The sequence below is a fragment of the Eutrema salsugineum genome, unplaced genomic scaffold, assembly GCF_000478725.1.
Source record: "Eutrema salsugineum unplaced genomic scaffold, Eutsalg1_0 scaffold_16, whole genome shotgun sequence".
NCBI lineage: Eukaryota > Viridiplantae > Streptophyta > Magnoliopsida > Brassicales > Brassicaceae > Eutrema > Eutrema salsugineum.
Window position 1 is genome coordinate 3,108,561 of NW_006256858.1, and position 14,262 is coordinate 3,122,822.

At 32.7% G+C, this 14,262-nt stretch overlaps 2 protein-coding genes and 1 long non-coding RNA gene across 5 annotated transcripts; 1 reads left to right on the forward strand and 2 right to left on the reverse strand.

The window, feature by feature from the left end:
- Positions 1–225: 225 nt before the first annotated feature.
- LOC112087884 lies at positions 226–899 on the forward strand. The gene is made up of 3 exons (XR_002900292.1): positions 226–378; positions 509–561; positions 656–899. It is a non-coding gene; the product is annotated as an uncharacterized LOC112087884 (long non-coding RNA).
- Positions 900–1,453: 554 nt separating this feature from the next.
- Positions 1,454–4,581, reverse strand: LOC18021435 (protein ABIL2). 3 transcript variants are annotated; one of them, XM_024157750.1, is made up of 11 exons: positions 4,452–4,571; positions 3,704–3,796; positions 3,313–3,463; positions 3,026–3,108; positions 2,780–2,930; positions 2,547–2,646; positions 2,374–2,466; positions 2,220–2,262; positions 2,050–2,141; positions 1,841–1,965; positions 1,454–1,749 (listed from the first exon to the last, which is right to left on the reverse strand). In XM_024157750.1, exons 3-11 carry the CDS (start codon positions 3,388–3,390, stop codon positions 1,576–1,578), a joined length of 939 nt encoding a protein of 312 aa, XP_024013518.1. In that variant the 5' UTR covers positions 3,391–3,463; positions 3,704–3,796; positions 4,452–4,571; the 3' UTR covers positions 1,454–1,575. The 3 variants fall into 3 exon arrangements, with proteins under 3 accessions (XP_024013518.1, XP_024013519.1, XP_006404160.1); XM_024157751.1 differs by lacking the exon at positions 3,704–3,796 and having other exon boundaries at positions 4,452–4,581; XM_006404097.2 differs by lacking the exon at positions 3,704–3,796 and having other exon boundaries at positions 4,479–4,572.
- A 4,586-nt stretch (positions 4,582–9,167) lies between these two features.
- Positions 9,168–13,187, reverse strand: LOC18021436 (protein IQ-DOMAIN 1). Its single transcript, XM_006404098.2, has 7 exons — positions 13,079–13,187; positions 12,731–12,821; positions 11,038–11,361; positions 10,469–10,691; positions 10,303–10,388; positions 10,139–10,204; positions 9,168–9,963 (listed from the first exon to the last, which is right to left on the reverse strand). Exons 2-7 carry the CDS (start codon positions 12,806–12,808, stop codon positions 9,325–9,327), a joined length of 1,416 nt encoding a protein of 471 aa, XP_006404161.1. The 5' UTR covers positions 12,809–12,821; positions 13,079–13,187; the 3' UTR covers positions 9,168–9,324.
- Positions 13,188–14,262: the final 1,075 nt, after the last annotated feature.

Sequence of the window (14,262 nt, forward strand, 5' to 3'; positions counted from 1 at the left end):
ATGATTCAACAGTTTCTTGGAAATAATGATTTACTGTATTACAAATATCTTACGTGTCTTTATACTAATATTCAAACAAAATCTTTGATTTGATTTGGATTGTATTAAATATGAATGGTCAAAGTCTCAAAATTAATTTGTTAATGAAATTTTTAAACTAATTATGGTTATGTATGGCACATTAGGAGGGTATAAATAGGATATCTTCTCCTTGACAAAGACCTCCATAAACAAAACATACTTACGTATAATTAAACAAAATATAGTTCCAATTTCATATTCTTTCAAACCGAGTCACAAAAGGGACTCTCGCATCTACAAGGATGAAGTTGGTGGTTTTCATCACGTTCTTGCTTTTGTCACCATTGTGTTCTCTAGGTAATCACAAATCAAAACTCATATGTTATTTGGATTTTTAAACCGATTAAATATGATTTACGTTATCTCATCAATCGATATATTAATAATATACACCTTATATTCATATGTATTTTTTTTTGTTCCTTAGGGTTTGAGGAGGACCGTGGAGTTACTCATACTGATCATTATTCCTCAGACAATGTAAGCACTAAAAGAAAATCTGCTTAATTTAATATTTTTATTAATAAGAGTATTAGACAGTATTGAGAAGCTTAACGTGCAAAAATATGTAAAGGTTGTAGACAGTATTGAGAACCTGATGGACTATCCACCAGTAGGTCCCAACGTACCTGGTGGGCATCGTGCCAGACCTGGACGTCCTCCGCGTCCCATGATATGATGAGGATGTAGAACCAAAAATATTCACTCTTAATGGGCTCAATAATTTCGGCCCAACAGAGGAACCCTTAATTTAGAAGAAACAAAAAAATCTATGTATGGAAAAGAAAAAAACACAAAAACAACATCTATGTAATATTGGATCAATACATTACATCCTTCTCTTTCATTTTTTTTTTGGTCGAAGTAATACATTACATACACTCTAGTTATATATCCATGACTAGAGTGTCAAAAGTTTATCAATCCAGTAATCTATGATGTTCGTGATTCGATCAAATATTATCTACTACTTGTCCTGTGATTTCTACGGTTTTTACTTTTAGCTCGATTTTAATACGCTGAAAATAAAACTATAATTGATGCAATGCAACATCTATTAATGGCTCAGAGTCAGCATAACCAATGTACCATCACCAGTTCTTGGCCATTTTGGCACCGGCTCAACTTTTTACAGTCCGGTTTGAATTTTTTTTCGTTGAGTTGTTCTACTATTTACCGGTGAAGTTTCGCAAGGGAGGATAAAAATAAAAAACCGTGTAAACCCCGAAATAACCGACCTTAATTTTGTGTCAAGTTCGTTCAAGCTAACAAAAAAAAAAAAAACAAAATTGCTGTATCGCATTCACATTTAATAGTATAGAGTTCGGTTTACATCATCGATTTTTTTTCGCAACAACAAAATATAAATAGATATAATTTTCTCTATTATATGATATTTTTTAATTTTTTGATAAAGATCTTGGAAAAAAGAAGGAACTTGTCAATCATCCGGTTAAGTAAACCCGCTTCCACAATTAAACCGATAATTGTATTTCAGTATTCGTCCAAGAAAGTGTAAAGAGTGTCGTCTTTCTTGGTTTTCCGTCGACTAAGCAAAGCCTTGAGCAGTCGTTTGCTCTTGCTAGGTTGTTGTTGCTCTGTTTCTTTCTGGTTTTCTTTCTCGCACGCAACCCGAACCGAAGCCGATCTTCTTGGTTCTGATGGGTACTGGAAAAAAATAACATGCAAAAGAAGAAGAATCAATTCAAGAAGACAAAATTTTTGATGAAACAAAATCCTTTTTTGGTTGCTTTTTTACCCGTATAGGAGTAATAGCTCTGCTCTTGCTTGGTGTAGTTGGCCGGCTGATTGATGCTGATTTCCGAGTAGCGACTGATCCTGATCTTAGCAGCGGAAACCGATGTGGTGAAACTGATCTCTTATCTGATTACAAATCACACAAAAACATGTCAAAAAGATCGGTTTTTTAAGACTCTATAAGTTCAACGAAAACACCAAACTACTCACCTTGCTCTTTCTTTGGCATGGTGGACGTAAACGAAAAGGTTGCTGATCGTTGAGGTGGTTTCCGTGGAGGTGGAGTATGAGATGTTGATTTTCTACAAAAGGGAATTAGATTGTAACGCAAGTTTAAAAGTCATCTGGTTTCAAAACTTGTTTTGGCAAGGAGTATTTACCTAGCAGGTGGTGGAGGTGTTTCTCGGATTGTAGCACGCACAGCTTTAAGAGAGTGAGACCAACCAAAAACCAAATCAAGAATCCAGGTTAGGGAATGAAATCTTGAATCTTGGATTGTACACGACTAAGAAACATAGGATAATATTAAATTACCATTTTTGAATTGGTTCCAATCATCTGAATCTTCCAAACTGCTTCCAAAGTACTTAACTTTTTCAAGATTGGTAGCAGTCATAATTTCACCCGCTGATAAAGAAGTGCAGCTTTAGCTCGTGAGTCTCGGAAACTTCTAACTCGAGTGCGACAGAGAGAAAGAGAGAATTTACCGGGTAAGATGTATCGTTTATGGAACTTTGGAGTGTCAATAACAAGCGATTGCTGTGAACGCCCTTCATGATCCATATACTCTTGGCACATCCTTAGCCTCTAAACCACCATCCCCATTGTTTATATCACGACATAAACACGAAAAGAAGAAAACAAATCAGTAAGCTGAACAAGAACCTAAAGTAAGGACCTTTACACATAAAGACAGCTTTGGTGAGGAACTTTTATGTACCTGTTCAATGCAAGATACTCTTAGTTCGGTCTCTGATACTACATCGACCTTTTCATCGATAAAGTCGTTTACTTTATACGTAATAGAGCCTAAATGGTCAACTGTATTAACCAGAGCCTTCACCGCGTAATCTTTCAGTGTCTCTACAACTCTGCATTTAACTCGGAAAAACAATTTGTATTGAGAAAAAAGGAACAGTTTTTATGACACAATTAGCCTTAAGCACTGCTGAGTACTGTAACTCACATTTGCCTCTTGTCGTCGGTTGTGTAAGATAGTTCGAAATACTCAGCTGCTGAATACAACTGCGTTCGCAAATTCCTCAAGTCCTGAGAACAAAAGAATAAAAACAGAGAGCATTTCCCATATTAACATTCACGGATTTGAAAAACGAGATATGAATGAAAATTTTAACTGATGCTTAGATCTTCAATCGCAGAGACAATTATCATTTCACTGATCTATCGCATAGAATGAATGCTACAAAATATCTGTGGTCGATAGAGCAAAATATATGCAAATACAGAATCTACCTTAAGACCATCAGAGAAGAGCATGCTTTGCTGCATAGAGACCTCATCGTAATTCGATGCTTCTTGAGACTCGGGCATTGTAGCCGCCGCAATCTTCTTTTCTCCTTCAAGAAAGGGACAGTGGAATCTCTCAACCTTGTTTTCCTTGTCACTGTGGAAAAAAAAGATATAACCAAGAATGAAGATAGATAAACCCTCGTTCTGTATAGCTATTTCTTTCTAGATTATCCAAGAACACTTAGCATACAGTATGAGCATAAAAGATGACGATCTTGTTCAAATTGCTATTCTCAGACGATGAAAGAAGATCAAACCAATCTATTCTTAATAAGGAGAGAGTAATCTTCAAACTGTAGGATAACAGCAATCAATAAGGATAGTGATGTTCAACCTTAGATTGAATTTCTTTTCAAGAAGAGGGTAGATCTTCTGAGATAGAATCTCTAGGAACAAATAAACTCTGTTGCGCAGAAGTTGTTACCATCTTCAAAAACAAAACTTTTACTTTGATCCATATCTCTAATCTGATAATAGAAAAAACAGAGAAAAGTAGAATCCATAGCTCTCTAAAGCAACTTAGAATTTGATCTGAAGCAGATAGATAATCTTTTATTACTACTCTTCTAACTCTAATAGAACTTTTATAAAAAATTCCCAAGAAGGAAACTATGGATTAAACAACACAAAAAGAAAAAGGGAAACTCTGGGAGAAGGTGCAATTGTTTTTGTTTATGAGAAAGGGAATAATTTTTGAAATTCAGTAATACAATTTTCAACAACCACAGATCAATAATACTTCAGACAATATCGTCTAATTTACCATGAGCACCTCAAGAACATTAGAGAACTACAATTTTTTATCATAGCAGATAAACAGGCAAGCAAAACCCAGGTCAAGTTAAGTCCTAAACTTTTTTAGAACAAAAAACACTAAAACCCAGAAACCCTCAAGAACACTAAAAAAGCTTTAACTCTTAAACCATGAGAGTAGAACTGGCATAACCAAACTCGAATTCACAAGTTAAACCCTAAGGAAGTCGATAACTTTCTTGAAAATGAAAAAGAAAATCACTCTGCCAAAAAGTTTCGACCTTTCCTAATTGCAACCAAAATTTAAGATGATGAGAGTGGAATCAAACCTACAAAATGTGATTACTTAACCTAACCTTCTCACTCTTGTTCCTCGCTGGTGTTTTGCTCGAAGGAAAGATTCAATTCGTTTGAATCAATGAAATTTGGAAGACAGTAATAACACAGAGAAAGCTGAAGGGAGTGGCTTTTATTCTCTCGATTGGTTTTTTTATTTCCTTTATTGCCATAGATTTCATTTTACCGATCGAAAATGAACTTTTAAAAAAGTTAATGAAAAAAGATTTGCAAAAATATATCAAAATAAAGGTATCACATTTTGTTATAATAAATTTTCTTGTCACTTACAAAACACGAATGAAGTTCACAATATTTAAATAATTATCGTCACAAAAAAGGTATGATCTAGAAGTTATATAGGTATAAAACGTAAAAAATATATATATAATATCAAGCATACATATGTAAGTTTAAATGTAACTTTAAAAAAAAAAGAATAAAAATCAACAAAAAAGTAACTAGAAAGAAAAAAAACTATTTTAGTTTAAATGTTAGACAAATGTTAGACCGGGATTTATTCTTAAAAGTCAGACCAAACGTTAAATATATATATAACTTATATATATATAAAAAACAGTAAATACATGTACTCCGTTTTTTTACTTCTCCTTAAAATTAATGAATCAAAGCTTAAACAAAACGATATACATGAATGATGAAGACATGATAATTTTCTGTTGTTTTTGTTAACGAAATACGTATGAGTTTCTATGTAAGTAACAAGCTTATGATCATGTCGTGCGTGCTTCAAAGATAACAATTTCATGTTTAAAACCAAAAAAAAAAAAAACAATTTCATGTAAATTTTTAACGAATTAATTTTAATGAAAAAAAAGGAGCAAACAAAATGAAGAGCATACACAATGATTTTAGGGAAGCACGTCTCTGGACAACAATGGAATTGTTTAATATATTATCTAATTAAAACTATATAATTCCATGAATGTTTTCCTCTGTGTCATTCTTCTTTTACTGAGAAGTTTTTAGAATGGCTGATCATCATTTTTTGCTCCCCAAAGTTATATCATCAATTATTTCCTACCACCAACAAATTTTTTGGTGCAACCAATTAAATATGGGATTCATTTTTCTTTCGGTTGCATTATTTTAATTTAGACATTCAAACTTTGAGTCACATATTTTAATTTACCTTTTTTTTTAATTTTCAATCTAATATCCTCAAACCGGTTTACTTCGAATATCTATTTTTAGAATCTTCTCATAATTACTCTTTTTAAAGAGAGTATAATTTTGACACTTTTTTGTTACATAAAGAGTGTCATTTTTTTATTTTAATACAAATTTAGACAAAATATTTATTTTCTAATCTTGAATCTTATATATAAAAGACAATCAACTCTCTCTAGCTGAGTGACACATCAGCAATGGAGAGAGTGATATGTGGCACATCCAAAAATTGATAAAATAAATAATTAATTAAATTTAAAGCAAAACACATTAAAAACATAAATAAAGATTAATATATATATATACATTAGAATGCAATTCAAATTTAATTTAAATATAGAAAAACTTATAAATTTTATATAATACAAGATTTTTTAGATGCACTATTCTATTTTCTTCTTTCAAATGATTTAAATTTCATTTTCAAACTAAAAATATATTAAATTTTAATGCAAATAAAAAAAATTAAGACTGAATAAATTACGAAGTTTCAAATATTCTTATATAAAACTTCAACTAATAAATTAAAAACACACAAAAATATTTAATAAACGATTAAAGAGATAACAATTATTAAAAAAAAATTAGTATAAAGAAAGATGTGCACGTAAAAATGTCATACATGAATTTAAATTAAAAAATAGAATCAATAAAATATATATAACTAAAAAATTCAAAATGGTAAATTGAAGAATTTAACAAGTATTATATTAGTAAGATTTACAAGAATAAAAAGAATATGAAGATCGAAAAACAAAAAAATATTCCTCTCTGATATTAAACGTATATTTATAAGTGAGTTATTACGTTTTCATACAAAATTTAAAATAGTTTATTTTTAATCCCTTATTATTTTGGAAGAAAAATTAGACTATTTGGCACAACCGGTGTAGAAGAGATTACAAATAATGTATCATCAAAAAGAAATTAAGGAAAATATAAATATTTTAAACGCAAAAACATTGATAATAAACATAAAATTCAAACAAATTTTTAAAATATAATATTTAAATATATATTAAAACAAGACGCGCGTATATACGCAGGTTTTCTCCTAGTTAAAGTAATTAAATATGATAAAATTCTAAAAGCCACTTAAAAAATTGTCTAAGAGTTTAGTGATTGGTGTCGATGCTAATTGCATTTAATTATCATAATGATTGTTGTTGACTCAATTTAGAAATAGTGTAACGGTTGAACCATTGTTATAAATAATTATTTGTATCTAGCGGACTATATTGGTAAATATATTAGATTGATAGCTGACTATAGTTGTATATAAATACAAAGATTTACATTCACTTTCTAATTAATAAAGTATCATTTTTATATATAAAAAAACATCTATCAGTTCTTTCTAAATCCAATTATGGTATCAGAGTTTTAAAAATTGGTCGTTGGTGAAAATTATATCTTTTGTGTTAATTATTTTTAATGGACAGGATAAGGGAAAGAAAAAGTGGTGGAATTGACATATCCCATATTAACTCAAATGTTCATTGGTTCCGCTTTGTTGCTAACTTGCTTATAGCCTTTTAAAAATCTCATGACCTATTTTGCTTTCAAGTCTTTTTTTTGTTTGTCTTTTGTGAATCCAGGAAGGAAGATATGAATTATCACATCTGGATATATGATTTTGATATGGTTCAAAGTATTAGAGTTGTATCTTCCGAGGTTTCAGATTGGAGACGAGCCCAATCATAAAACAGAAGGACTCATTAACTTGTCAAAATATGATTATGTGACGAAGCTTGAAAAAAATACTCACAAAGCCTTTATTCTAATGGCTGACAGATAGTTTTTTGTGCCTAGTTATCAACGTCGGGTTAAGAAAAAATGGTGGTGCTCAGAAACGAGATGGGTTAAATTTTTCTAGTCAATTAGTTCATTGTTTATTATCCTGACAGATTATGACAGAAAAACCTAATGAACTATGCATGATTTGGGATCTTTGCCCAGGGTGATGATACATGATTTTGTAAATTGACGACTGAGAAACCACAAAAGGTGCAGCAGAATGAGATTTGCTTTTTCGGTCTTATAGATCCTCTTCCTTACATGTTATGTCTCATATATTTACTTTTTCCTAGATAATTTTTCATCAATATAGCATAGAGTTTTTGTTTTTCTTGTGAATGGGCCTATTGGCCAGAATTTTGATTTCAATGTAATAGAAATTTGATAATACCCGGTGAAATTAGTTCTTTCTTCCTACTTGGTGATTAACTTTTGTTTGAGTTATCTGATAAGTGATAACCTTGTGTTTGAAAGCTCAGGTTGTTTGATATACATGTCATATGAAAATGATGGATAAAGGAACATTAGTTCATATTCATTGATAACCTTGTGTTTGAAAGCTCAACTTGTTTTCTCTAGGATGTCTCAATGGTGTTGATCATGTTGCTTGGGTGTGACACGCTATGTTCTGTTGCTTATCAATCACGTTCTTGAATTGTTTACTGTTGATTTTATTTCGCAACCATGCATCTACCATTCATTAATCACAGATGGTTTGTGTTGAACTTTTATGTTGCTCAAGTGGATTTTTTTAAAGGTTTGATGAATGCATTAAGCTTAAAAGTAACAACAGTTGTTGTTGGGATACCAGGGTTGCTGGCCACATCAAGGATCATTTATTAGTGTTGTCACTCCAGATACTTTTATCTTGTATAGTGTTCCCAAGCTATGATTTCTCGTGATATATTATTTTTTAGTTCGAAAACCCCATGGTGATTTGTTGTTTCTTCTTCTCAGTTCTCAGTGTAGGTTGTGCAGAAACATCGAATGACTACATGTGGTGAGTTGTTCTCTAATATCTTAACGAGTAAATAGCTTTAATTTGTCAATTGTCGAACTGTACTTAGAGAATGGATATTCATATTGACTTTGGTGATAATGTTTTGGTAAAGACAAGGACGAAGCAGAAGTTTGGGTTGTTGGTTTTTCATAATCTTAAAAAAAATTGAACGACCACCTTACAGTTTGGAGCATCATCTTACCACAGGTTCAAGTTATTCAACCCTCTACTGAGACTTCTGAACCAAACTGGTTGGGAAAAGTTCTCTTGATATACGGAATCCAATACTATCAAGCTACCTAATGATTTGATGGTTCAAATTCTTCCCAACTATTATTTTTCTCGACCAGTTTACGTTTACTACCATTGTCGGTGTGGAGACAAAATATTTTTTAGAACACATGGAAAGGTACATCTACCAAAATAGTTTGCAAGATATCCATGAGCTATCTCTTTTCTAAATTTCCCTTTATTTCTTTTTGTTGTTTTCTTTTTAAAAGTAAAAGTGATTGTGTACTCTGTTACCTGTGCAGTTTCGGCTTGGAATGTTTCCATGTTTCGACTGTAAGTATAGCCGACAAAGAACTTGATCTTTAGCAAAACTCATTCCAAAATGTTTATATTGAGCTTAATTTGTTGGTTTATATACTTCTGGTGGATCGGTTTAACCAGACCAAGCCCTATTCAAGGAAATCAAAGTAGACCGTGACACACAAAAAACTCGAGAGTACATACATATATATTCACTTATTAATGTCATATACAATTAGTGGATGTAACAAAGAAGATATATTCAAACAAGATAATTAACCAACCACACAAATGTAAGTTTTTATTCAAGAAACCAACAAAAAAAGAAAGAGATTAAAATACTTCTTCTAGTGATCATGTCTCCAGCTTCTCTTCCCAAACCCGGTAGGACTTTGACTAGGACTAACCGGTTTACGTCGAATATCCATTTTTGGGTTAGGACTCCTAGGACCGGGATAACTACTTGTTACTGCTCCACCGGAACTTGATGAATCACAACCCGATCCGTTAATAGAACCGTTTTTGGTGGAGGAGTTCCAATACGGCATAAAAGATGTTCCTTGAAGCTTCACGGTCGTGCCTTGGTCACGAACTTTAGCCTTTGCAGATGCAGTTGGAGCCATATAGCTCGGTATATGGGTTGGGCTTTTACGTTGCTTATGGGCTTGTCTATATGATCCTAAGTCTATATACTCTCGATCAATCATACCGATTATCTTGTCCTTGAGGCTAGTCGGAGTGGTCACGTCCATTTCCACCGTCTTCTCCGATACTTCATCAGGTGTGGTTGTACCAGCTGTGGTCGCCACGGCCGTGGGGAAAGGTGGATATGGAGGAGGATTATATTGTCCAGGGTTGGTTTGACGGCCTGTGTATGGTTGTGTAGACATCCAATGGTCAAGCCAATTCCAAGCCCATTGGGGTCTATCAGGCCCATTAACAGAAAATCCAATTGCATCATCATCATTTGTGTGTTGCATTTGCCGCTTCAATATGAAAACAGTAATCAATCATAAGGAATGATGTCAAGTATAAGTAACTAATACATAGATTTCAAATTTCAAATTTTCATGTGTAACAATAATTTCCATATTAAATTTTTTAACGAATAAAAACCTATTTTGGGAGAAAAAGTCTTTAGGAAAAAGAGACATGACCAACCTGGTAGGTGTACGCATAAGCAAGAGCCCTCTCTCTTTTCATCATTCCCTCACTCCTCTCTTTTTCCTGTATATTAAAATTTACAGTGAACTAATACTTTGTCATTTCATCTAAGAGAATACTAACAGTGGAACATAGTAGTACGTAAGATTTTTCCACATTACATTTCCTGGAGTTTGGTATACGCTGGTTCGGTTCACTTCGTGCAATTTTTTCGTTTTCTCTCGATCGGTTTGGAGATTCGCAAACCCTACAAAGCCATACAAATACTATGTTCACCATGCCATTATAATTTGTACTGAATATCTTTTCAATACGGTATGTACGTACGTTTGTTCGGTTTTTCCATCCCAGACCGCTTCTCTTCTTCCTCAATTTGTTTCTTAAACCGGTCATTGGCCACTTGGAGCCTTCTTGCTCTAACTCGGCCTTGGACACGAACCAGAGCTTGCATACATTTCATAGTCATCTGTGCCTGTTTTCGTACGTGGTTGCCACGGACTAATGCTTGAAGCCTTACTAGTCCTTTCAAGGCACGCAGTGCTCGTCTTGCCTACAAAAGAGAAGAACAAAACCACGAATTTCAAACCGGCCATTATTTTGGGTAAACCGGACTACTTAAGATTTCTGGTTTCGCATTAGCTTACAACTACATCTATATATAATAGAAAATGAAATAAAAGAACTATGCCGCCAGTCAATAATTTGTATACTAAACTCTAAATTTCTTTAATACCAGTTTAACGACAGTACTCAAACTGAATTTAGTTGTACCGGATTCTAACCTAAATGCATTTCGATATTAGAGGTAAAGATAACCGGTAAAAGTTTGTGATTAAGTGGTAGATAAAATTTGTTAACCAAACAAATAGGAGTAATATTTAAGGGTCGAAAATTACCAGATAGCCCCTGTAGTGTGATTGGATGAGCACGGCGGCACTATCTTCCTCCGTCCGGTGGTTGTAGCCTGCAAGCCGAACGACTTTAGCAGCAGCTTGTGCGGCTGCAACGGCTGCTTCGGCAGCAGCTGCCGTGGCTATAGCCACAGCCATGGCGTGTTTTCTCTCTCCAACGTTGGTTGCCGGAGTAGAAGCTGTGCTCTCGACGTCATGTGAGATCTCCGGCGAACTTTCCGCCGGGAAATTTTCAAAAGATACGACTTCTTGCGTGTCGTGTTGCTGCTGCCACCTATCGGCGTCGTTGTTGCTAACGTTGCTCTCTCTCTACAAATAGTAATTATCATTTTAAATATTTCTATCTTTACACAAGTTTGTTCGTTTATGATTACTTCCTTTTCGTTCTATATTTTATACTTGAAAGTGTGTAGCTTTTTTTTTACTATCATTACTGCTACCACTAGCTAGTATTTCGTTTTGTGCATGGTGACTTTTATGTTATATTATAATCTAATTTGATAAAAGACGAATTCAAACTAAAAATGTAGAAGCTAGTCTATATATATAATGATATATTGTCATTGTTAGTCGCAAACTATAATCCAATTTTATTAAACGCATTTTTATGTTGTCAACTTATTAAACGCATATTTAGTTATCAAAGGTAATATTAGTCCAATTTTTTTCACAAGATCACAGAGAATCAATAAGGAATTAGATCAGTTGAGATCCAAAATAAATAGAAATTGACAAAAATAGTGGGGCTAAACTTTGGATACTGGTAAAAAAAAGGACATATACTATAGTCATGTTAAGATATGCCGATCTATACTCTATAGATACAAGTTGACATGAATAAAGATATATCTATAGGTGGGGAAATAAATGGGTGGAGTGATGGCGAGGGAACAAAGCAATGCACATGAAATTTGGGAGAAGATAAAAGATCTTTTTAGGTGTCATGAAAATCATATTTCAGTGCTCTTATAAGGTGCTCTTATAGTCCATCTCTTTCAGAAGGGGACCAATCTTTTTCGGCTTTTTATTCATAAATATATATATAGATACATTAATTTCTGTAACTCAACTTGTCATGCATTTATAAGTTAAACGGTCATATTATTTTCCCCCTTTTTAAGCTAAAACATAAATATATCTTACGGACACTCATTAAATAGCGCAAACATAAGGAAACAACAAAGTTTAATTTGCAAAAAGATTAACTGAATTCTCTCTCTCTCTCTCTCTCTCTCTCTCTCTCTCGATCGATAGTACAATGTAGTGAGTTAATTTGTTTTGCAGACTTTCACAGGTTGATAAAACTGAGTTGAGAAAAGTATAAAAACTCTAATAAAAAGTGATATTTGAGGAAAAAAAAAAGTGATATTTTTTGGCCAACCAGTAATATCAATATTGCTTAATTTAAGAAGAAAGAGACATTAAACCAAAATTGCTTATTAGTTAAGAAATAGTTATGGGCTCATTATAGTATATCTTATTCTTGAAGTTACGTTTGTTATTTACTGCTAAACTAATTAAAACTTTATGTATCAATTCTTTCTTTCTTTCTTTTTGGGTAAAATGACTTTAATGTTCTATATTAAAAATTTAGATCCCAATACTCTAAGTTACCCACCTAAAATTCTAATTTTCCGTAATATGTTTAAAATACACATAGTAATGATGTTGTAATTACCTTTGAATCTTTAGGAGAGGATTTAAAGACTTTCTTCTTCACCGTTGAGAACCACCCAGTACTTCCTTTCTTCCCCATTTCCAGCAAAACTCTGTGATCATAAGCTCTATTAATACTGAACAATTATATTAAAAGTACTTATAATCAAAGTTCCCAAAAAATGGCTTTAAATTTGACATTGCAAAATCAATTCCAAACGTAGCCAAAACCAGAATGTATCAAAATGAGTAAATAGACATGCCTTAAAACACATTGTAATATACATGCGTTTATATATAACATTGCCATATATCTCATCATGCAATCAGTATACAAAAATTAGACATAAATGTATATATGTGAACTTACATGTTTGTGCGATGTGATCAAACCATTGAAGCTATTTTTGAAGTTTTGAGAGAGAGAGAGAGGGGGACAGAGAATGAGAGAAAGATGGGAGGTGTGAGAGAGAGAGAGAAGTAACACAGAGTTAAGTTGAGAAGGAAGAGGCGTCATTTCACCACCGATAATGAAATCATTAACGGAGTCACGTGGGGTTCGGTTAAACGCCGTTAAGTGTTTTTACGAAGTTCACGAGGTTTTCTACTTTTGTCTTTTTCTTTGAGATTTTATTTTTAACGCCAATCACCTTTTTTGGGTATTATTAAGTCTTCTGACATTTGTGATGATCGAAAACAAAGAGAAAGAAGACAAGTGAGCCCATCATTAATATATAAAATAATATTTGACTTTTCGTAACTCTGTGGACTTGTATGGACCTAATTCCATATATACATATTTCTGATAAGAAGATGTATACTTCGACGTAAATATATTTTTATAGTTATCAGAGAAAAGCTTCAGAACTGGCTAATCCTCAGAATAATTAGAAAAAGAATTGTACATTTCGTAAGATATATTAGCCTAGCTTGATCACATTCGAAAAATATTTTAAATTATATTGTATGTTTTTGGTAAAATTAATTTGTATGTTGTTGGTAAAAAGAATTGTATCTAGAAGACTAGATATGATATTCTCATGCTTAAATACTTTTTTCCTTTATCATATAGGTTTGTGAGATTATGAGTGTTTTATTAGCAATACTAAAAATGTATATGCTGGTCCCATATTGTTTGCATTGATACATAAATTTACGGATTGTTTTATTACAATTGGGTGATATGAACTTAGATCTATTGGAATTGTTTTTGAGTACGAATGAAAAATTAAAAAAAAATTATTTCCCATTGGAGTGTAATCTATAAATTGGTTGATGAATTGCAAAATTTGATATTTCAATGGACTGTAATATCAAATGACGCCGTTAGTACGTATTTTAGTTTTGTAGATGTCAATTAAATAAGAATGGAATAAAACAAAAATGACAATGTGAAGTTGTTTTTATAACGACGACCTAACTTCTTTAGGCGGACCCAAGACCAACACCACCTCCAAGTTGGACCACCTTTCGATTTCACTACTCATTGAGTCTCTCTCACACACACACACACACGAATAGCTATAAAGTTTTTTATGCACCAAATACTGTGAG